This window comes from Sphaerodactylus townsendi, linkage group LG11 (assembly GCF_021028975.2).
Source record: "Sphaerodactylus townsendi isolate TG3544 linkage group LG11, MPM_Stown_v2.3, whole genome shotgun sequence".
Classification (NCBI taxonomy): domain Eukaryota; kingdom Metazoa; phylum Chordata; class Lepidosauria; order Squamata; family Sphaerodactylidae; genus Sphaerodactylus; species Sphaerodactylus townsendi.
Window position 1 is genome coordinate 23157152 of NC_059435.1, and position 22049 is coordinate 23179200.

The following is a 22049-nucleotide window of genomic DNA, read 5'->3' on the forward strand; positions in this document are numbered from 1 at the left end:
CAGATGAAGCTATTGTGGAACAGAACTGTGGTTCCAACTGTCACAGGTGTGGCATGTACACAATAACTGGCACAGTTGTGACATGTACACAACAGGAGGTGTAGAAACGGTATGGAAACCTGGCCGTACGCGAATGCAATGTTGGGTGAAAATTTTAAAGCAATCGGTCCAGTAGTTTGGGAGATTACCTGTCAGCAGAAAAACGCACTGATAGAGTTGTATATATATAGATAAGATTTTTTTGTTTGTTTTATGACTCATGAGAAGAAGAAGAAGGACCGAACCTTTATTCCTAGTCCATAGGCTCCATACAATTGGAATACATGAATAGTAGATAAACAATAATAATATGACTCATGAGATTTTATGTATCTACTGGCATTTGGGAAGGGAGGTAAGGTGAGGTGCTGTGGTTCCAATCTATATTGTGTTTTTTAAAAAGTGGATTTAGGCCCAATTGCTGTAGATTGGACATTGTTAATTGCTACTAAAATAATGTTCTCATGTATAATCTGCAGGGTTTTTTTTAACCTGTGGAAAACCAGATTTGCAAATAGTTACTGGGACCATCCACTGCAGTCCTCCGCTATGAAGCATTATCCCAAGATACTTACACTTTTTTTTGAAAAAAACATTTTCAGAGGTGGATTTCATGACTTCCTTCAATTACTTGTCCCACCATTCACTTGCCCTTATAGTGATACCTTCTGTCACTGTGCTTTATAACTAACAGATTTAGTAGCAATGAGCTATTTTGCTCACTGGGACATGGTTCATAGTTCGTGGATCTTATTTTAAAAAAAAATTCACACAATAACTTTCCCTCTTTTATGTTGTTTGCTCAGGAAGGCAAGCTGACAGCACTCAAACAGATGACTTTCTCAGAGGTGCATTAGTGGAATTGCTTTACTCAGTTGCTAGCTCAATTTTAATTGAAGGCAGCCATTCCCCTTAAGGGATTTCTCTCTCTCTCTCTCTCTCTCTCTCTCTCTCTCTCTCTCTCTCTCTGTGTGTGTGTGTGTCTCATCCGTATAGTTGTGTGTGTAAACGTTTTGCTTTTGTGATGTTAAAAAAAAGAATGAAAGAGACATTGGCCAGGCTTGTGATGACAGACGACTTTTCCTCAGATGTCGGTTTTCTTGCCAGTCAGCAGAGCGGCTGGTAAGTGGAAGAATATGAGAAGAGGAGGGCATTTGTGGGTGTGTATAGCAGAGAGAGAGAGAGAGAGAGAGAGATTCAGCACTAGAAGGAATGAGAGCTGCCTTTCATAGCACAGAGCAGAGACTCAGAGTCCGGCAAATAGCAAAGCATTGAGAGCTGTACAGCTGCCAATAGTTTCAGGCCTCCCATTCAGACAGCTTAATTATCAGCAAGATTTCCCATCCTCCCTTGCCCCTGATAAAGACCCCTCGGCTGGTATCACTGATTATATTCTTGGCTTATTGTACAAAAAAACCCTCAAAACCCCAATCTGTGGTTGCGTTCAATCTGGAGATCAGCCTGTAATCCTTTCCATCGCTCTGAGGACCATGGCAAGCCACCACAACGGCCCTCAGTGTGCACCTGGGATTCTTGCTGGTTGCACACACGCCTTCTAATCCAAGTGAGGAAAGTGGGGGGGGGGGGAGTATTTGGAAGCAGAAAAATGTTTGCTGCTTCTGGCCAGTGTTAAAAAAGAGCGGAGTGTGTGCATGTTTCGAGGGGTGCATCCATTCTCTCTACCTGTGAATCAAAGTGAAAACTTAGAGCTATGGAGTCACCTACAAAGGAGATCGAAGAATTTGAGAGCAACTCTCTGAAATACCTTCAGCCGGAGCAAATAGAGAAGATATGGCTTCGTCTCCGAGGACTGTAAGTGATACTTTTATCTTTTCCTCATTCTTTTCACCCTTTCTTTCTGTGGCATGATTTTAGAGCTCTCTCTCTTTTTTTTGCTATTTACTTTTCCGAGCAGTTTAATGACATCCACACCTGCGTACTGTATATCCAATAACTTCCAGTCACTTCCAGGATACCCATCTGGTTTCTTTGAACACTTTGAAATATGCGTGTTACAGTGATGAAATGTCACTTAGGGGAGCTCAAGAAAATGATAGTTTAATATTGCAAGGTTCCATCAAAATCTGCCTGGCATATAAAACTAACTCCTGGCATGTTAAAACTAAGCTGCATGTACCCATTTCCATTTACCGGTACCTTCATGTTTGCTCATGCATTCCTATAAGACAGCGCTGGCAAGAGACTCCGGCCGCTTGAACAAACATCAAAAAAGAGGCAGATGATGTTCGTTCTTAACGGCAGGAAAATCATGCCCGTTTTTATTAATACTTTAATCAATGCTTCAGCTTCTGTTTGTTCATGCTGAGTTTTGGAGTGAGCACAATTTGTGCTGTAGTGTAGATCTGTAGCCATGCAGGACAGAGAACAGGGGAAATACCTGAGAAAAAGTAATATTATTTCGCAATGTTCCATATTCTTATTTCTCTAAATACAGTTATCTTGTTTCTGTGTGTGAGGACATAATGATTAGAAATATTACATATGTTTTAATGGCAGTGCACTGTTCCTTTATTCTGTTTTTGATCAAGCGTAAGAGAGATTAGCACACTGAATGGATGTTTGGAACTGAACGTTGCTTTTTAAGTACACACTCCAGACTGTCTCTAAGGAGATGCTTGGGAAAATACAGAGCCCAAAAGAACCCTAATCTCTCCCCCCCCTCTCTGTTTGAAACTTAAACTTCAAACATTCTTTCAGCATGGTGGCTTGCTTTTCTTTTCTTTTGGCGACAGTGTGATTTACGAGGAATGTGAAATTCTTTTGAGAAAAAAAAGTTGCCTGAGACAAGAAATGAATGTGCCTCACTCTGAGGGTCTGTTCCAGGAAGTCTGTCTTGTGAAGAAATGTAATCTAGCTCAAGTGACAGGTTGCCTCACAGCAGTTCCAACTGGAACAGCTTTTGAAAACAAAATTTTTTTGTCTTCTGTTTTAGTTTTTTTTAAAGATCTCGCTTTTGGGTATTATAAATCTGGGCCAAGATTATCTAAAACATGCTATGCAAGAGTAGAATATCCCTCATGGTCAGACATGCCTGTATGTCCTTTCTAGTCAAAAACACTGGGCTAGTCCATATTGTGTTGAGGCTGGGTAGCCATAGCTGCAGTCCTTCATGAACTCAGAGCAAAGCTAATTCAAAAGAATTGCATTTTATTCAGTGATATCCTGTTACAGGGGGAAGCAGAAATCAGAAACCCCCGTATATTCTGTAGTATATGATCCCTGTTTCATTAGTGCGCACACTCTCCCTCTCTCTTTTGGGTAGTGCCAGGACATGTGCACAAATGCAAAACCGTACATAGTATAATGCTTCTCATCTTCTTAAACTTAAAAAGTTAAAAATAAATTGTGCTGCTTTTGCTAGTGAGGGATGTGGCATGCTGCAAGCCTGTGGCCAATCTCTGGCTTTTCCAGGGTAGCACACCATTAGATTCAAATAAACCCATTAGTGGGTCAGACATCATTTCAGCATAGTGAACCTCTGAAGAGCAGTTTTAGACTGAGTGAACCTGAGCACTCTGGCAAAGGATGTCAGTCAAGCAGAAATACGATTGTGTAAAACAGATCTACCTCAGAAGTGCCTATTCTTGCTTGGGAAAGACACTGGAACGATACTTCTAAGTATTTATGCCTGCTGTCAATGCAGTCATGCCCATTGTAAAGAGTTAGGGTGAGGTGGTTGAATGATTGAGTGACAAACTTTTGAAGTAGGTTTCAAGGAATCAAAAAGAACTGTGAATTTTCAGTTCTGGATATCGCAATATAAGTGACTAGTTCTGAAGTGCTGAATGTCCTAGGTTTCACACACACCATGGGGATTTTCAGGCCTTTGTCCTCACTTCCTCCATGTTGTTGTTTATATGTTCTTCCTGCAAAATCATGCTTTTTGTAGCCTCTATTCCATTTTCCATACATAGGGTTTTGTTTACAGTGCTCCTCTTGGCATCACAACAATGTGCAATGTAATTTCCAGCATGAAACCAAGAGTGATGTTGCTGTGTCAGGGAAACACTCTAGGAATCACCCAAAACTCTGCAGTTAAACCATAGAGTTTGGGTAAACTCTAAAGAGTTGTGCCAACGTGATAACATTCCTTCTAGTTTCACACCTCCAGTAACATTGCATGTTGGTGTGATGCTGAATTGCACCCACCTTTCCCCTGCCTGTTAACCTCTTGAGTGGTGGCAGGGAACAGGAACCCAGAACTTTAGCAGTCTAATAAGGGTACTGATGGCAGGAGTTCAAAGTTTGAACCTGTTTGTGCATCATGGCTCCCATAACTCCTTTCCCGTTACCCACTTTCTTGGGGCCAGGTTCCCAACAGGGCTTTTGTTTTGCTACTGGTGATCTAATTGGCTGTGCAAATTAAAAGATATTCTGTTTGAAATGTTGAAGATTTTACTATTACAGCTATGTGTAACCTTGCTTCTTGAGAGCCAGCATGGTGTAGTGGTTAAGAGCAGGAGAACCGGGTTTGATTCCCCCCTTCTCCACCTGAGTTGCAGAGGCTTATCTGGTGAACCAGATGTGTTTCTTCATTCCTACATTCCTGCTTGGGGGCCTTGAGTTACTCACAGTTCTCCATAACTCTCTCAGTCCCACCTACCTCACAAGGTGTCTGTTGTGGGCTGAGGGAGGGAAAGGAGCTTGTAAGCCACCTTGAGTCTCCTTGCAGGAGAGAAAGGTGGGGTATAAATCAAAACTCTTCTCTTCCTCCTCCTCCTCCTCCTCCTTTTTCTTTTTCTCCTCTTCCTCCTCCTCCTCCTTCCTCCTGACATTTTGTGTTTGACTTCACCTCCTGGAACAGCCATTTTGTTATGTCAGAATTCTAAAGGAGCCAGCAGGCTCAAAAACATTAGAAGACAGACCTGTTGTAACTTCAGTCATTGTATAAAAGAGAGGATTTCATCAGTCATAACTCTTGTGGCACAAAGATATGACTATTAGCCACTGCCCAAAAGTCCCATTCCACACAAAGTTCTGACAAACACTTGGGGCAAAAAAACAGTCTTCTGTTGTTACGCACTTTGATAGCCAGATTGCACATCATCAGTGTTGATGGGGACTGGTTGCTTCTGCCATATGGGTGAGTGACAGATGGCAGGTACCCAGATGTTCAGATGGGGCCAAAGAGCCTTACTAGCAGGAAAGAGGAGACCAATGACCAACTGAAAGGGAGAGCATAGGAAGAAATGAACAGTGTCTTTGCCCTTTTCCATTCCCACTCTGTCCACCATGTTGTAGATTCAAAACTTCATCTGTATGCATCCTTTATTATCTTTGATCTAGTAGTGACTTACAGCTGTGTTCACAGAACAGCATGCCAAGTGAGCTACCCAGCAACTACCCACTCCAGGTTGAGTTTAGTTGTCTGTTCATCTTGCTTAAGTTGTAAGGAAGAGTTCATTTCATATGGCATTGTGTAACAAAGAAGTGAAATGGCAGCTTTTAGAGGCTGCTTGTATTATCCTGCCAAGCAATGAGAATTTTATCACACATCTTTGCTTGGTGAGGAAATCTGAGGGAAGCTGGAACGTTATCTGAATTTCCTCACTGCTTGGTGTGATGATAACAGACAAACTACCAGCCAAATGGTTTTAAGTTCACTGTCGTAATTTGCCCCGTGGTGAATGGGTGCCATGTGATATTCAGCCTCTGGATCCCAGAAGCCTAAAACCCCCGGATGATGCTCTGTCAAAGCCCTCATGCCCTTTTGGAACAAAGGTGAAATTCTTCACTCCAAGCTGTCCTTCAATTACTAGACAAATGCATCCTGCCGGCAAGCCTCGCTCATAATTAGGATGCCATGAACTGAGGACAGGAAGCAAGAGCACGACCAAGGCCAGACATGCCTGAAGGACAAAGCGCAAATTGAGTCTGGCATTCCCAGATGACTCAAGCAACAAGCCACTTAAACAAATGACCAAGCAGAGCTCCTCTGTTCAGAGCATTCTTACTCAATGAGAAACCACTGTGAGAGAGGCAGTATTGATAGCTACTTTAAAAAATTGTACATCCTGCCTTTCTCCCAGCATGCAGAAGGAAGTCCGTGGTGTCGGGTGCAGAGTTCCCAGGCTGTATGAGTGAGTGCGAGGAGCTGGTTGGTGCAGTTAGTGGGAAACCATATAAAGGTTGTTAGAAGAGAATGTACTGTGATAGCAGCTGCCCAGAAAGCCTATTGGAGTACCCCAGCTGGTGTTGCTGGTGGGTCATTCAAGAAAACTCTTTATAAAAAATCTTCCCTTCTCTAACGTCACCTATCCTTCTTCAGTACCCAAAGTATAGGTGATAATAGACTGGCTGCCTTGACTGACTAAATATTTGCCCTTAACTCTTCAAGTACAATACAGCAATATATGGTAATAACACCTTAATTTGTTGCTAATAAGCAGGACATAAAAAAAAAAAAGCTCACTGGTCCTGCCTAAATTTAAACGCATTTTAATAGTATAACCATAGTAGGAACGTGACTTCGGCTCACATACCACCTTCTAAGTCCATATGGTTTGGCAGCTAATACTGCCATCCTAAGAATGATTTTCCTGAAGTAAGTCACATTGAATTAAAAAAAAGGTTTACTTCTGAGTAGCCTTGCTGAGGAGATTGTTCCTACCTAGATTCAGGAGGCGAAGCTCTGAGACTTCCAGATAGCAGGATACAATTCCCATCAGCCCCTGCCCACATGGCCAATTGTAGGGGCTGATGGGAATTGTAGTCCATAACATCTGGAGTGCCAAAGGTTCGCCACCACTGCCCTAGATCCTTCTTCAGATGCAATGTTCATATGAATTGGAAGTTCACTAACTATGTATACTGGGAACATGTGGTCTCCATGATATACCTGACACAGTCACCTTTTCGTGTAAGTTGGGCAATGCATGGATTTTCCATGTGCACACAGCTGCCATACACACAAACTTAAAACCTGATTTTTCAGGACTCTGGTTTGCTTGGAGGGAAGCTGCACATGGAAAAACCGACTCCCAATTTATAAGGATAGAATGTCTGGTAAAGGTAGTCCCCTGTGCAACCACATAGTCATTATTCACTAATGGGGTGTCACCAGTGGTGGGATCCAAAAATTTTAGTAACAGGTTCCAATGGTGGTGGGATTCAAACAGTGGCATAGCACCAATGAGGATGGGCGGGGCATGATGGGGGCAGGGCATTAATAATTTCTCTGTTACTGTAAAAAACTCTTACTGTAAAAAAAGTTCCTAATTTCCAGCTGGTATCTTTCTGTCCATAATTTAAACTCATTATGGTAAGTCCTATCATCTACTGGGGCCAACAGAAACTATCCATTTCTCCCCTCTAATTGACTGCCTGTCAAATACTTAATACTGCCTTTCAAATACTTAATTTTGTTTCTAGAAAATCAAAAGAAGCGACACTTTCTCCTTAAACAAGGAACTTCTACCTATATTTCTAAAACATGCTTTTTAAACAGCCCAACAGGGAGAATCAATTATCCTGCTTTTCTACCTTCGCCACCAGCCACATAGGGAAAGCCAACAGGACTTTTTTTAGTGATTCTTTGGACCTAATGGAATTTCTAACGGAAAAGCCACCCTACTAGTAACCCTCCTCGCACACACAAATAATTAGTAACCCTACTCTCAGGAATTGGTGAGAACTCGTTGATCCCACTCCCTCTGGGTGTCAGCATCATGACATTTACTAGGCAAACTATATTTACGGGGTGGCTTGCCATTGCCTTCCCTGGCCATGTATACTTAAACCCCAGCAAGCTGAATACTCATTTTATCGAAAGGACAGAAGACAGAGTCAACATTGAGGTGGCTACTTGAAACTGACTTCCGCTGCGATTGAACTCAGAATCTCAGCAGAGCTTTCAGTACTGCTGCTTATCACTCTGAATCACAGGGCTTACTGTATATAATGTCTAGAGAGCCATTTAACGTTTCCACTTTTGTGGCCAAATCATAGTCTGTTTGAATTGCAAGTTGTAGTTTGTTCATTCTGCAAACCAGGATTCTCAACTAAAATAATAAAAAAGTTTGGAGAACAGGCAATAAACTGTAGTTTGCGATTCAGACAAACTTATGCAAAGTTTGCTGCAAAATATTTTATCTCCTAAGGAACTTTAATGATGCTGGAACAAAAGTGCCTTATGAAATTATACCACTTCATTTTAGGATGCAAAATGTATGCAGGCATATGCAATTTTTTAAACCACTTTCCTTGCTGTATATTCATGCATTTTTACAACTAGTTCACCTTATGGCACACTGGGGCACAGCAACACAATTTGTAAATGACTCCAACTCCTTGATCCTAAATGAGTTGTATCAGCATATCTGCTTCCAATGTCATAAGATTACATCACTCTTTGATAGCAGTGGGGCAGCTGGTTTGCCCACTCCTAAATTTATATTTTCTGGGAGAGAATGCCAAGGATCATTAGAAACAAAAGAATTATTATTTTAGTATATTGTTGCCAGCTACAATCCTGCAGGGCAAAACGCACGATCACACGTGCACACAAGAAAGCGTCACACCATTTTATTTATTTATTTTATTTATTTATGGGATTTTTATACCGCCCAACCCCCGGAGGGCTCTGGGCATTGGGGCATCATGTTGCCAACCATAAGGTTGTGTCTGAATTCCACATCATTTTGTCAATGATATGACATCACTTCTGGGTATTTCCCGGAAGTGACTATGCAATGTCATTCCCCCTCTCCCTGAGCCTCTCTTTCCTAGTGGTTGACTCTTTTTAAATCATGAATGCCCCCGTCATTTCACCCCCCCTCCTTTCTGATACCCGTTTCTTTCAAAACACAATCCCTGTTTTACCTTTGGAGTAGGTGTGGATGTGTTTTTCAATTATTGCTGGTATACACAGCCCTGCACCAAAATTCTTTGTATGAGCTTCCTTTCCTGTACCTCTGAATTCTGAACATGAAGAAAGATACATTTCTCGATTCTCTGATTAGCTAGTTTTGAGCCTAGAACTCCAGAAAAGACTCCTGGAGTGTATAACAAACTAAATATTTAAAGAATACATACGTAGAACACAAAAATCAATCAATTCGTTAAATAAAACACTGGTCAGTAAATAAAAACACAATGTACAGGCCCAGCTTGGTAAAAATTAAAAACCCAAATTTATTTTTTACTCTAGTTCATATGCATGTAAATACATAGTCACACACATAATGCCAGTGTATTGCATTTCTTCCATCTTCAGGAGCAGCAGTGGCGTAGGAGGTTAAGAGCTCGTGTATCTAATCTGGAGGAACCGGGTTTGATTCCCAGCTCTGCCACCTGAGCTGTGGAGGCTTATCTGGGGAATTCAGATTGAAGTCTGTACACTCCCACACATGCCACAGCTGGGTGACCTTGGGCTAGTCACAGCTTCTCGGAGCTCTCTCAGCCCCACCTACCTCACAGGGTGTTTGTTGTGAGGGGGGAAGGGCAAGGAGATTGTCAGCCCCTTTGAGTCTCCTCCAGGAGAGAAAGGGGGGATATAAATCCAAACTCTTCTTCTGCTTCTTCTTCTTCTTCTTCTTCTGCTTCTTCTTCTTCTGCTTCTTCTTCTGCTTCTTCTTCTTCTGCTTCTTCTTCTTCTTCTTCTTCTTCTTCTTCTTCTTCTTCTTCTTCTTCTTCTTCTTCTTCTTCTTCTTCTTCTTCTTCCCTAACCTTTTATCCAGATAGGAACTGTTGTTAGATGGCTGTTATTTTATCATATAGACGCCATCTATTGGGAAGCCAAACACCCTCTTAAAATGTTTAGTTTTCTTTGGAAAAAGGAACTCATGGAGCACACTGCTTCAGAACTCAGTACAGGAGGGGGGAATTGCAGAATAAATGAATACAGCATGAAGCAGGCAGATAAAGAGGAAACAATGCAATGTTGAAGAATTTACATTTGGGAATGCATAGCAGACCTGGCAAAACTTCCAGAAGGACCATTTAAAATAGATATTGAGTTTGTGAGAATATATTTTTCTGTTCTTCCCACTACTCTGAGCAGTGAGAAGATTCAGGAACCGAGTAACATAGGTTAGTTTCCTTTGCACGAGAAAACTTAGAGAGTGTGTTCAACATCTTTCAAAGTGAACAACATTAACTGTGGCCTATCCTTATATTCCTACCTAGCATCTCCAGGCAAAAGCTCTTTAATTCATTTGCTGGTTAGCTGGTTATAAAGCTGTTCATCTGTTTATGCAGGGTACTTTTTGTGTGTGTTTGTGCACATTTCCATAGACAGTTCTCTCATGCAAACTTACCCATTTGCAAGGCCAAAGGAAACTGTGGTTTTTGTACCACACTGAATGCATATTCAGCGTTCATTACTTCTGCTCATGACAGTGAGGAGATCTGAAGACTGCCAGTTTTTCCAAACAAGACAAGGGCTTATGAATCACATATTTCATTTATGGGATCCTCAGATATCATTATACAGTAGCTTTTCAGACTGGCAGTAGAAAATATGGTTCCATACATAAATGCCCTTCTGTGACCTCCAGTTTACAGCTGAATTATTCACTACGCTGTGTATAGGATAGGTCTCCAGCCGAACAGAGTATCCTGCTGTACTGTAATAATTTCAGCAGGGTATAATACCATATAATCCACCCTCCAAAACAGCCATTTTCTCTTGAAGAACTGATTTTAGACATCTAGAGATCAACTTTAATAGAAGAAATCTGCGTCTGCCACCTAGAGGCTGGCATTCCTAAATATCCTATCTCTGCTGAGGTGCCTCCTGTCTCCCAACTCCACCATCTCCTGGCAGCGCCCCCAAATCTCCAGAAATTTTCCAAAATGGTAACCTGGCACCAGTCTCTCTGAGCATACTCCTATCGTCTCATGAGGCCTGGAGCCTATGCCCTCTCTCTGGAACAGGCTTCACCAGACTGTTCAGTCCCCACATGTCAACTTAGCCAAATAATTTAACAGCACGAAATGATGGTATTCTTCACAACACTGGTTCTTCAGGATATTTTGCTTGCTTCATTTCCTCAGCAATTTCTGTTTGGTAGTTACGCACTCCTTCCCCTTTAAAAGTGGGTGGTGATTGACAGGTGAAACAAGGAGGGGGTGGAAATCCCATGACATGATATAGAGTTAGATGTAGATTTCTAATATCTTATCCACAAAATAATGACTGTGTTTTTGAATCAAGGCCCTGGCTTTTCCTTGCGGGTTGTTATGGGATTTCAGCTTTGGCAAGATGTTCATGTAAACAGCGGGTGGAGAGAAGGATGGAAACAGTATGCTGGTATTTGCTCAGTCTGTACTATCTCAGGGTGAGTTCTCTTATTGTGGTGAGCTTGGTCATAAATCTACAATCCTGCCAAATGCTAAGCAGAATTTCAGTGCTGCCAATGTGTGGTGGAGTAAGTGGTAAAATGTTGTTTGTGTAAGCTCAGTATAAGAGAATAAATAATATTTAGCAATTAAAGGCTACTCACAGTATCTTCCTAGATCTTTTGCTGAAGATTAAACATGCACAAATGGCAAAGAAATAGCCAACTGTTACTTAAATAGAACCTTCCGATAAATAGGTTCTTATCAGCTCACCAGCATGGCCAATTGGCCATGCTGACAGAGGCTGATGGGAATTGTAGTTCCTGAACATCTGGAGAGCCGCAGGTTCCCTACCCCTGCCCTGGCTCCATTGATAACATTAATAATAACTGAATCTGTGATGTCATCTGGCTGCAGAACAGAATTTTGTCCCTAAGAGCTGAAAATACAAATGTGACCACTCAACCTTCCAAATTCTTGGCTGTCCAATGACTGAATAATAGCCCCGGATGTGTTCACTTGGGGTTCAGACATGATTGGAGTGCCTGCAGGTAGAAAATGCAGATTTATCTTCTGAAATAGTTCTGCGATTTTTGGAAGGAGCTTAAAATGAAAAGTCTTATGTTCAGGGTTTATTTGAGCCAGTGTTCAGCAAGATCTAATTTGGTCCCTGTATGGATTGTCAGTATTCAGGGTTGCCAACTCAAAGTTGGGAAATTCCTGGAGATTTGGGTGTGGAGCCTGGCGAAGGATTATATGACAGCCTTCTAGGGACTTTTATTCAATTGTCCCATCCTGTACCTCACTAAAGTAAACGTACAACTGTACCAACTTAAGGAACTGAGGTGATTCCCCATCCCCTCTCTCTGCTGTGTTTGATCTCCGAGAAGTTCCTGAAGTCAGACTTGGCAATCCTACTCACTTTCCACTCATATTCTTTTTCCCACTGAACTCACTCAGTAGCCAGAACTAGCCAATGGTCCTTCCCTCCATGTTTCCTGGGCTTATTTAAAACTAATCCAGCAAGCTTGCAGATCTCTCACCTGGGGAATGAGAAATGAAACATCATTATCTGCTCTAGTCCAAGGGAGGGGCAGGGCAGCAGTTGGGGGGCAGGGGGGCCTCACAACCCAGGTGCCACTTGCCTCAGTCATGTGGGGGGGCATTTGGCTACCCACCTCCCCTATGCCGGCCTGGAATTGCAAGCGAGGACTGCTGAGAAAGAGGTCAGGTGAGCAGTCGGGCAAGAAAGGTGGGTGGGTGAGCTGTAGCTCGTGACTCGTTCACCCTGCTCACTTGCCCACCCCACTCACACACCGCCCCACCCTCCTCACTCACTTGTCCACTCACTCTGCTTACCTGCCCTCCCTGCTTGCTCACCTGCCCACCTGCGACTTGCTCACCTACCCTGCTTGTCTGACTCACCTGCGGCTTGCCCACCTGCCTTGATTTGTGGGGGGGAGGGGCGCAATTTCAGTACTTACTCGCAGGTGCCGTTTCTTGCAGCTATGCCACTGCACAAGCTGTGGCCCCTTGAAGCCATTGAAGAATTGATCATCTCCTGAAACATCTCAAGTTAGTGGGAGAAGCTTCCTCTTCCATTTCAAAGGGCATGTCCCATTTTCAACATTGGACACCTTTTGGGCACTGTGGTCATAACTTCAGATTTTCTAGTGAAGAATTTCTAGTGATGGGCTTAGCAGATCAAATAGAACAAAATGTTTCTGTCACCATCTTTTGCTTTCTTGATTATACAGTGCTTTTCCAGCACCACCAGTTTCTTAAGCATTGAGAGGAGGGGGCGGAAAGAAACCCACATTAATCCTCCTGCCCACTTGTCAGATTCCAGTACGAAATTGCTTGATGCATAATGCTTCTTACACTTTCTCTCTGGTACAGCTGCAAAGGAAGTAGGAGATAGAACAGTGCTGGGGCTTAAATGAAGCTTTCTCGCCGCACTCTTTTTGCCTTTCTTTTTTTAAAAAAGGAATGTAGCTCTTCTGCAGTCCTTATATGGTTTATTCCTTTCTCACAATAAAGCAGGCTGAGGGGTGAACACGCATTATGTACACTGATATATCCTGAAGCATCAGCAGCTATAAACGGAATTGAGGTTTGGTTGCCAGTACTTACTAAAGCACCTTAAATTCTGCAGCTATTTGCACTGTCTCACTGCAAATGCTTATGTAGGACCCCACTGGATTCCATAGAAATAAGCAACTGTGTCTTAATGGCTTTTAGCAGTGAAGAAAAAATGGAGGCTTTGTTGCCTGAAGGTAATTTGTCAAGTTGACCACTCCAGCGAATGATATAAATAAGCGTCAATATGCAAGTCCCGAGCTCAGCAAGATGCTGTCTTCCTTCGAAATGACACCTACTGAAACTGCAACTTGTTAAGCAGCTTTTCTTTCGGCTATCTCCTTAAATGAATCCTTGAAAGTTTTACTACACAGTGGGTCTTGTCCCTTAAGTATTTTAGCTGGAGATTCTCAAAGCCTCTCAGAAAGCCCACCTTTGTGAAGCAATCTGTATATTATTCAGTTTTTGAGTGAAAAATATGAATATGTTAATTCTTTCCCTGAGGTGAGAAAGTCACTTTTGTTTTTTTCTGCTGTCACTCCCTGTCTCCCCAAAACTCTGAAGAATTTGGCCATATAATAGTACCTTTGTTCACTCAGGGACAGAAGGGTCCCACTTCTAATCGTAGGAGAGAACAACCTAGGAACACAGCTACTGTCCTAAGGAATAAACCAAGGGGATTTTGTCTGTGATGTCAGTTACAGAAGATTCTGTTTTAACTGCTTTCCCCATGTAAATTTCAGTTTATAGCTGAGATGTGGAAAGAAATGAAGGGCTTGGGATATAATTAATTTTTGTGGCCGATGAACATGTTGGTTTGCTCAAGAAAAACAGGAGTCCATTCCACACAGCCTAAATAAGATGTCCTGGGGATGCTAAAAAAGGTGTCCTGGGAAGGCACGCCACACAGCTTTCTTCCCAAGACATCCTCAGGACATCTTTATAGTAAGAGTTGGGAGCTCGGCTATGTTTACGGCAGTATTTGTATTGGCATCTTCAGAGGATTCAGATCCTCTGAAGATGCCAGCCACAGATGCAGGCGAAACGTCAGGAGAGAATGCTGCTAGAACACGGCCATACAGCCCGGAAACCACACAGCACCCAAGTGATTCCGGCCGTGAAAGCCTTCGACAATACACCTTTATGTAAGTTCAAGGCATCTTTTTTGGAAAATGCTTCAAAGTTCACCTTTTCCCCCCAGGCCACCTGTCTGCCTGTGCAGAGTGCAGAGCTCAGGTTGCATCCTATTTTTAATGCCCAACCGTTTTGCTTTCTGGTCAGTTTCACCCTCCGCTTGCACCTGACATTTTGTGTGCAGCTGAAGGTATTCTCCCTGCTGCCATTTGCTGAAGATTACTCCAGGATGTTTGCTCTGCAGACTCCGATCCTGGGCACCCTTTCATCCCAAAAAGTTTATGATTGTACTCAGCTGTCCTGCTAATTCCGACAATATATAGTTTTCCTTTTAAAAAAATTTTTTGGAGGAGCTTTCTTCGAAGATACGCAGACATGCATAAGAGAATCTTAGCCACTTGGAGGACTCCCATTAAAAAGCATTGGGACAGTACATAGTAGACCTGTCCTCATCGGTCACAGTGCTTTTCAATGGGAGTCTTCTGAGTGGCTAAGATTCTCTCATGTGTGTGTGTGTGTCTTCAAAGAAAGCTCCTCCAAAATAAAAGAATAATAATAGGAGAACTATACATTGCCAGAATCGGCAGACCAGCTGAGTACAACTGTGTACTTTTCGGGCTGAAAAGGCACCCAGGATCAGAGCCTGCAGAGCAAGTGTCCTGGGGCAACCTTCAGCAAACGGCGGCAGGGAGAATCTCTTCAGCTGCGCCCAAAACATTGGGCGCAAGTTGAGTGTGAAACTAACCAGAGAGCAAGACAGTCAGGCAGGAAACAGCCTCTTTTCTCCTCTGATGCTTCTGCTGTTTGGAAAGCACACCAGAAGCCACCTATTTTGAAGACATCCCTTGGATGTCTTATTTTGGGTGTGTGGGATGAAAAGAGGCAGTCACTTCTTTTTAAGATGTCCCAGAGGCATCTTTTTGGTGCTGAGCAGAACAAAGTAGGGCTTGTGTTTGTTGCTGTACCACTAGATTGAGATACAGCTTTAGATGCAAATGTTATTCACGTAAGCCGATTAAAAGCAACTTCTATAATATCCACAGCCAGTTTAGGCAAAAGCACTTCTTAAGGCAAAAGCAGTTTATGTCAAAGCACCAAGTAAAGGTACGTGGCATAGTGTCACCCAAGGGATGGCAGCCTGATAACAGTACCTTGCATATATATGGCAAAAAGTTCCACTGATTTGAATTGAGAAGCAAGTATGAATAGACATTCAGTTCCATCCTTAAATCCTAAATGTAATTGTTTGGAAGTAAATTCCATTAAAATTAGCTTATATGTAGTGTGTGTCCATTTTTATTAAGTGCTATTTTGGAATATTCGAAGTTGAAAAGGTCATGTGGGGTGTCCAATTGGTGGCCTGTCCTCCAACGTACATGGAGTGGCCACAAACTGACACTAATCCCGTGTGTGGATATGCCATAGGATCAAGTCTGTTGGTGCCCTGCCCTCAAAAGCTTATCCTGACAAGGGGATGGAATAAGGGTAGGGTTGCCATCCTCCAGGCAATATTCTTGCCGAGTTCCCTCCCCTCCCCAAACTTTACCTTTCCTAGAGTCATCCCCCAAATCTGCAGGAATTTCCCGAGCCAGAACTGACAACCCTAGATAGGAAGGTGTTGGGGCCTACAATAGCATCCTCCCCTCATATGTGGGACCTACATGTTGGCAGTTTCTTCAGAGCATGCTCCAGAGTAGAAATTTGAGCAAGATCTGTTTATTGCTGGGGAGCACACCCAGACAAAATGGCTAGCATACACATCAGAAGAAATGACTCGTGTCTAGGCCTTTGTGGAAGCCCTCCATATCTAACCTTGCTAGTCTATTTCTCCTGTCTTTGGCTCGATAAGCTTAAAGAAATGGGCACCTGTGGCAGGGAGGTCTGTCTGATGACACAGTGTTGGGGAAGTGACAAGCAGTGGACTCAGAATTAAGGAGGATGGGGGCTGGCTTCGGGCTGCTAGCTGTCAATCTGACAGGTGAAAATGAGGACAAGAGATGATTGTCATGCCCATGTGCAGTTTTGCTTCTTGTGCTAAATAAGAAACAACGTCTTCTATTAAAACAAGAGTATGAGGCTCATCCTAGAGCATCACCTCAACATGATGACCTCACTTCTGGTTTTGCGCTGGGAGAGATGTTGTGCATTGGTGCAACGCTGTGAGATCATCACATTTTTCTCTTGCTCACCTGTAAAGCTGCAGTTGGGAAATGGAGGTACTGGGAACAGAAGGACTCCCTTGTGCTATTGCCATATAAATGTGCATTAAAGAAACCTGGGCTTGCTTCGGTCTGAATGGCCCATGACTCAACAGCTTCAACTGAAGAAGCAAGGGAGAAAGTAGGAAATATTCCTTATAAATAAATCAAATCAAAGCTGTGTCAGGCAAAGTTAATTAAAAAGCACAAAATACTGAGAGGTGAAGCATCAATCTGTCGCGTGGCTTATTATTCAATCATGTCGTTTTACGTAAGCTTAAATCAGTGTTGGTAATAGCATTGAGATGGGCAGCAAGATCATGTCAAACACTAAAATCTTGGCTAGGATATAATGTGCATCACTTTTTTCCCTCCAAAAAGCCATAATAATAAAAAATCCTCTTATCAGTGCGCTGGGGATAAAAGTGAATTGTATCCACAGCCTACTGCAATTATTGGTTTTCCTAGCTTAACAGACACCAGGCTTTTAAAATCCTTTGGCTCCCTTTTAAAATAATAATCACCGTAGGTCCAGCACAGAATTTGACTTCAGTGCACTTCAGGCTGCTAACAATCATGCAATCATAGAGTTGGAAGAGGCCACAAGGGCCATTCAGTCCAATCTATGGATGTGCAGGAACACACAATGAAAGCACACCTGACAGATGGCCATCCAGCCTCTGTTTAAAAACCTCCAAAGAAGGAGATATCACCATTCTCGGAGGTATCATATTCCACTGTCAAACAGCCCTTACCATCAAGAAGTTCTTCCTAATAGTGTTTATGTGGGATCTCTTTTCTGTAGTTTGAATTCAGTACTCTGTGTCCTCAGTATCCTGTTATGCACAAAATGGAAAACTCCCCCAAAGTGGTTTCAGAAACATGGATTTAAAAACTGATGTGAAAAGTCTTTCAAATGTCATCTTCCCAAGAGAGGGGACTATACCGTTCTAAAACCTGCATGTTTTCTACAGTCACCTACCTTTTTCAGGTGATACAACCATATAGTCCTGCTTATTGATAGCACAACAGTCGCCTTGGTCACCCTAGATGACATTCTGTGCTGGAACCTGTAGGTTAACTGTGACCCTTTGGGATTCTCCTAGATCTCTCAGCAGTGTTCAGTAGTTTCAACTGTTGCATTCTGAACGGCTTATCAGGTTTGGGAATAGGAGACATTGTATTCCAGGGGTTTTGCTCATAACTGATAGGAAGATTGAGCTGCCTCTGCTGCCTGAATCTAGCTCAGGGGCTTATATAACAGGGGCCCTTTCCCCACTTACCTTAAGCCCCGCGCTACTCTCCTCAAGTAGTGCGGGGTCCCAGGGCACTCCCTACTACAGGGGCGGCGACAGCGCAGCCGCCCCGACGCTGCCACTCTCGCGCCCCCATAGCGTGCGGCATCCCTGGCGCTCCTCAAAACAGCGCCTTTTGATGACCCCGCGCAGAGCGCGGGGTCGTGGGGACACCCGGGCGCGCACCAGAGATGCCGCATGCTGAGAGCAGCACGCAGCAAAGGGTGGTCAAAGGTAAGTGGGGAAAGGGCCAAGAAAACAAAATCCAAGGAGCACCATGTGGTCTGAATGGAGTTGCCAACTCCAGCTTGGGAAATTCCTAGAGATTTGGAGGTGTTGCTTGGAGAGGGCAGTGTTTGGGAGAAGCTCAGCAGGAGTGTGATTTCATACTATCCATCCTCGAAAGCAACCATTTTCTCCAGGAGAACTGATCTGTGTAGTCCAGTTGTCTAGAAAATATCCAGGGCCCACCTAGAAGTTGGCAGCCTTAAGAGCTGAGTTTTACCACATGAAGGACAGGCTGAGGACAAGGGGGTGGCAGGGACTCACCACGGCCGCCATTTGCCACCGGGGAAGGGTGGCGTGCTCCTTCTTCCCTTCCAGCTCATCTGGGGGGCGAGCCAGTTCCCTTGGGAGGAGGTCAGCAAAGGTGAGGCTGCTGACATGAGGGCGCAGCGCCTCAGCGTCAGTCGCCAGGGCTGCCTCCTCGCTATATAAGGCGGGGCTTGGGCTCGTGCAGGCCCTCTTTTGCCCCGCTGCTGAAATTGTAGGTTTGCTAGCCTCTAGATAGAGTTTGCCGATAACCTGGAATTAACGCTGTCCCCAAATTATGGGGTCCACAGTCTGTTAAATGCACAAGTTTCTTCTAAGCCGGCCGAAAAGAAATCTGTGAATGAGAAATGTAAATGTTGTTTCAAATGCAAAATATTTAATATGTCGTTGATCATTTAAGAGTATTGTCTGAACTATATATTCTGAATTATATATGTCAGACTTGACTACTAGGAAAGCGAAACAAACACTGAATGGTGTATATGTGTGGGTGAGAAAAAGAGGTGTTTTTTTTAAAAAAAATGAGCTTGCTTGTAAAAGGAATTCTGAGTCTTTGTGTGACTTTTTGTTCTTTCTGTGGTCCCAAGTTAGATTTCCTAAACAGTAAGCAGAGTGTTTCAGTATATTCCAGTGTTCGGAGTGTTCTGGCACCGAAAGGAGGTTTAAAACCCTGCGTCATACCAGCTGTCTAGTAGCAGACAGGTGGGTGGTGGTGTTAGTGGGGGCAGGGGGGAGAGAAATAATAACAAACAGTCTGATAGGTTTACTCAAGCTTAGAGCAAGATACAGATTTGTGTCTCTTTGACTGCAGCTGTGGCCTGAGCTGATGGAGCTCTAATCCGTAGTCCTTTCCTTGATGTTTAATCTGAACAGGGGGAAGTGGCTTTTCCTCCTCCTGCTGTTTTCTAGCTAACACCCCAAACAAATCCAAACTGGGCAACTGGCCACTGGGTTCTCTGGGAGTCTCCATGTGTTAAGGATCGCGGCAACAAAATCTGTACCCTTCATTTTCGTTCAGGCGCATTCGCCGCCCTATTTCTAAAGCAAAGGGGCAGCAAATGCTGCTATCTTGACTTTGAGTAAACAAATACGTGCCATCATTGTTTGTTTTGCTCAGATTCTCCTTTGTCCCTGTTCCCAACTGAGAGCTAATGTGGTCCAGCCTTCCTCTTGGACGGGAGATGTTTGGGAGAAGTTCTATTTTTCTAGGCGAGTTGTCAGGATGCAGTGAAACAATGCAAAGGAAACGTTCCAACACTCCCAATGCTAAAGACACAGGCAAGGAAGCTGCGTCACACCCATGGAAGTCTTTCAGCCGAGATCTTCTGACGGGCAAAGCGTCTGTCATGCTATGAAACAGAGGGAGCTTAAATTGGCACAAACTCCATGTCACCCCAAGCTCATTAAATCTTTCATTAGGATGCTTTGCAGTCTGTTTCAAAGAGAGGTTTGGGTAGGCTTTCTGTGCAGCTTTGTGCATGTCCCATTTTGTGGTTTGAGAAGGGTACTATTACATCATTGATACCTATCCTGCTGATAGTTGCTTAGAAGTAACAGATGTAATTTTATAAAACCCACAAAGCAAATGGTAACTAGTGATCTAGAGTGGCAGCATGGAGTGATCTTTTAAAATTGTGAAATGTATAAGACACAAGCATTTGTGCATAGCAAAGACCTGATGACTATTTGGACCATTTCTACATTGGTTACGTATCTGCCCCAGGTCCAGTGCTGTTAGGAAGCTGGGTGTTTTTCCTGCTTTGTGGTACATTTGTATACCTATGGGGCAGTGGTGGGATTCAGCAGGTTCGCACCACTTCGGCAGAACCAGTTGTTAAAATGGTGCTTGTAAACAACCAGTTGTTAAATTATTTGAATCCCATCACTGGAACCGGTTATTAAATTTTTTGAATCCCAACACTACTATGGGGCATTCACGGCTTTTCTCCGATCTTTTTCAAACCTGTTTGGCTATGAAGTTTTGGGAAAGATTGCACTAAAACCTGGGTGGCTCCTGTGTGAGTGGGAAATCCAGATTTCCCTGTCCCCATGGAAGCCATTTCCTCCTCCTGCCACTAGGGGCCTACTTTAAAAAAATCAACACTTGAAAACTGTTATAGCCATTTACCAATATTATTATTATTATTTATTCGATTTGATAAACCGCCCTACCCCCGAAGGGCTCAGGTTTTCTTAATTCCCAGTTTTGTAACAGGTTTTCTTAATTCACAGTTTTCATTTTAAAGTAAATCTCTAGCCTCTTCTAATGCAAAGTTAAACCTTTCTCCGTATATCTCCAGAAGGAAAGGGGCATTAAAGACCTTATAAATGAAAATCTGGAATTTAGAGAGCCTGTCATTCATATAGTTGCAATTATAGGTCAATATCGCAATAGTCTAGTGTGGTCTTTTTTTTAAAAAAAAAATCCACTCCCGAGTAGCATTGGAAGAGAGGGGTGGCTGCTGCTGATGTGCTGGGCCTGAGAAATTGGGAAACCTGCCACGTGGATGCCTGCTGTTGCTCTGTTTTATTAGCAGCCACATCAGCAATGGGGAAATGAGGTCCTTCTGTTTAAAGCCACCTTTTTCTAGAGGAAAATGTCTTTGGCTAGGGAATTTAGAACAGGAAAGCAGTGGTAGAGAAGCAAGAGAATGTTTCCCTTTCCCCTTTCATTTCCCACCTAATCTAAATCACCTCACGCCAGCTGTTTTTCTTCACTTTGGGAAAAGTATCTCAGGGAACAATCCTAAATAGGTCATTTTTTTGTATTATATAGTGCTACAGATATAACAAACAATGACTATAATGATTTTTTTTAAAAAAATGTAAGGAACCTATTAAAAGTACTGATACAAAAACATGTCTCCATCTGCTGGAATGCTAGCAGTCACTTGCAATGTGATTTATGCTGTTTATTAATAAAGACTGGAATATCGTTTAGTTGATACACCATTAATCTTACTATAATGGCAGTGGAATTGGTAAGAATTGATTCAGCATATTGAGCTGACTGGTACAGGAGATTTCAATTTATTTAAATGATCTCATTAGTCTGCAGGGAATTTAACTTGTGACGTAGGTGATTGCAGAAGTAAGATTCCAGGTTTTGAATCAATGAAGTAAAATAACTACTAGACAAATGCCACATTCTTCTTAAAATGTTAATCCTTTGAGCAGAACAAGTATCAATAAAACATGTATTTTAAACCACATTCAAATGCAAAAACATACTATTATGTCAGAAACCTTTAAACATTGATTCCAAACTATTCAGAATGCACACTGCTACACTGAAAATAATTCACAAGCAGTCAACATTGTGGCCATATTTTTGTAATTTTTTCTTGTTTTGTGGTTTAAGAAAGTAGATGACAACATAACATATATTCTGAAATATAACAAAAATATAAAAAAATTATTTGTTTAAACATTTATATGTGATTTCTTCAGA

The 22049-nt window shown here is 42.7% G+C and overlaps 1 protein-coding gene across 7 annotated transcripts in view; it reads left to right on the top strand.

The window, feature by feature from the left end:
* Positions 1 to 1003: 1003 nt before the first annotated feature.
* The window catches only part of LOC125441354 (calcium/calmodulin-dependent 3',5'-cyclic nucleotide phosphodiesterase 1C-like), a 185575-nt gene continuing 164529 nt past the window's right edge, over positions 1004 to 22049 (top strand). For 2 of the 7 annotated variants that reach the window (XM_048511891.1, XM_048511894.1), the window contains exon 1: positions 1004 to 1851. In XM_048511891.1, coding sequence (XP_048367848.1) covers positions 1751 to 1851 — 101 coding nt within the window. In that variant the 5' untranslated portion in view covers positions 1004 to 1750. The remainder of the gene's footprint in view (positions 1852 to 22049) is intronic. The other 5 variants (XR_007245830.1, XM_048511896.1, XM_048511895.1 and 2 more) reach the window with 4 other exon arrangements.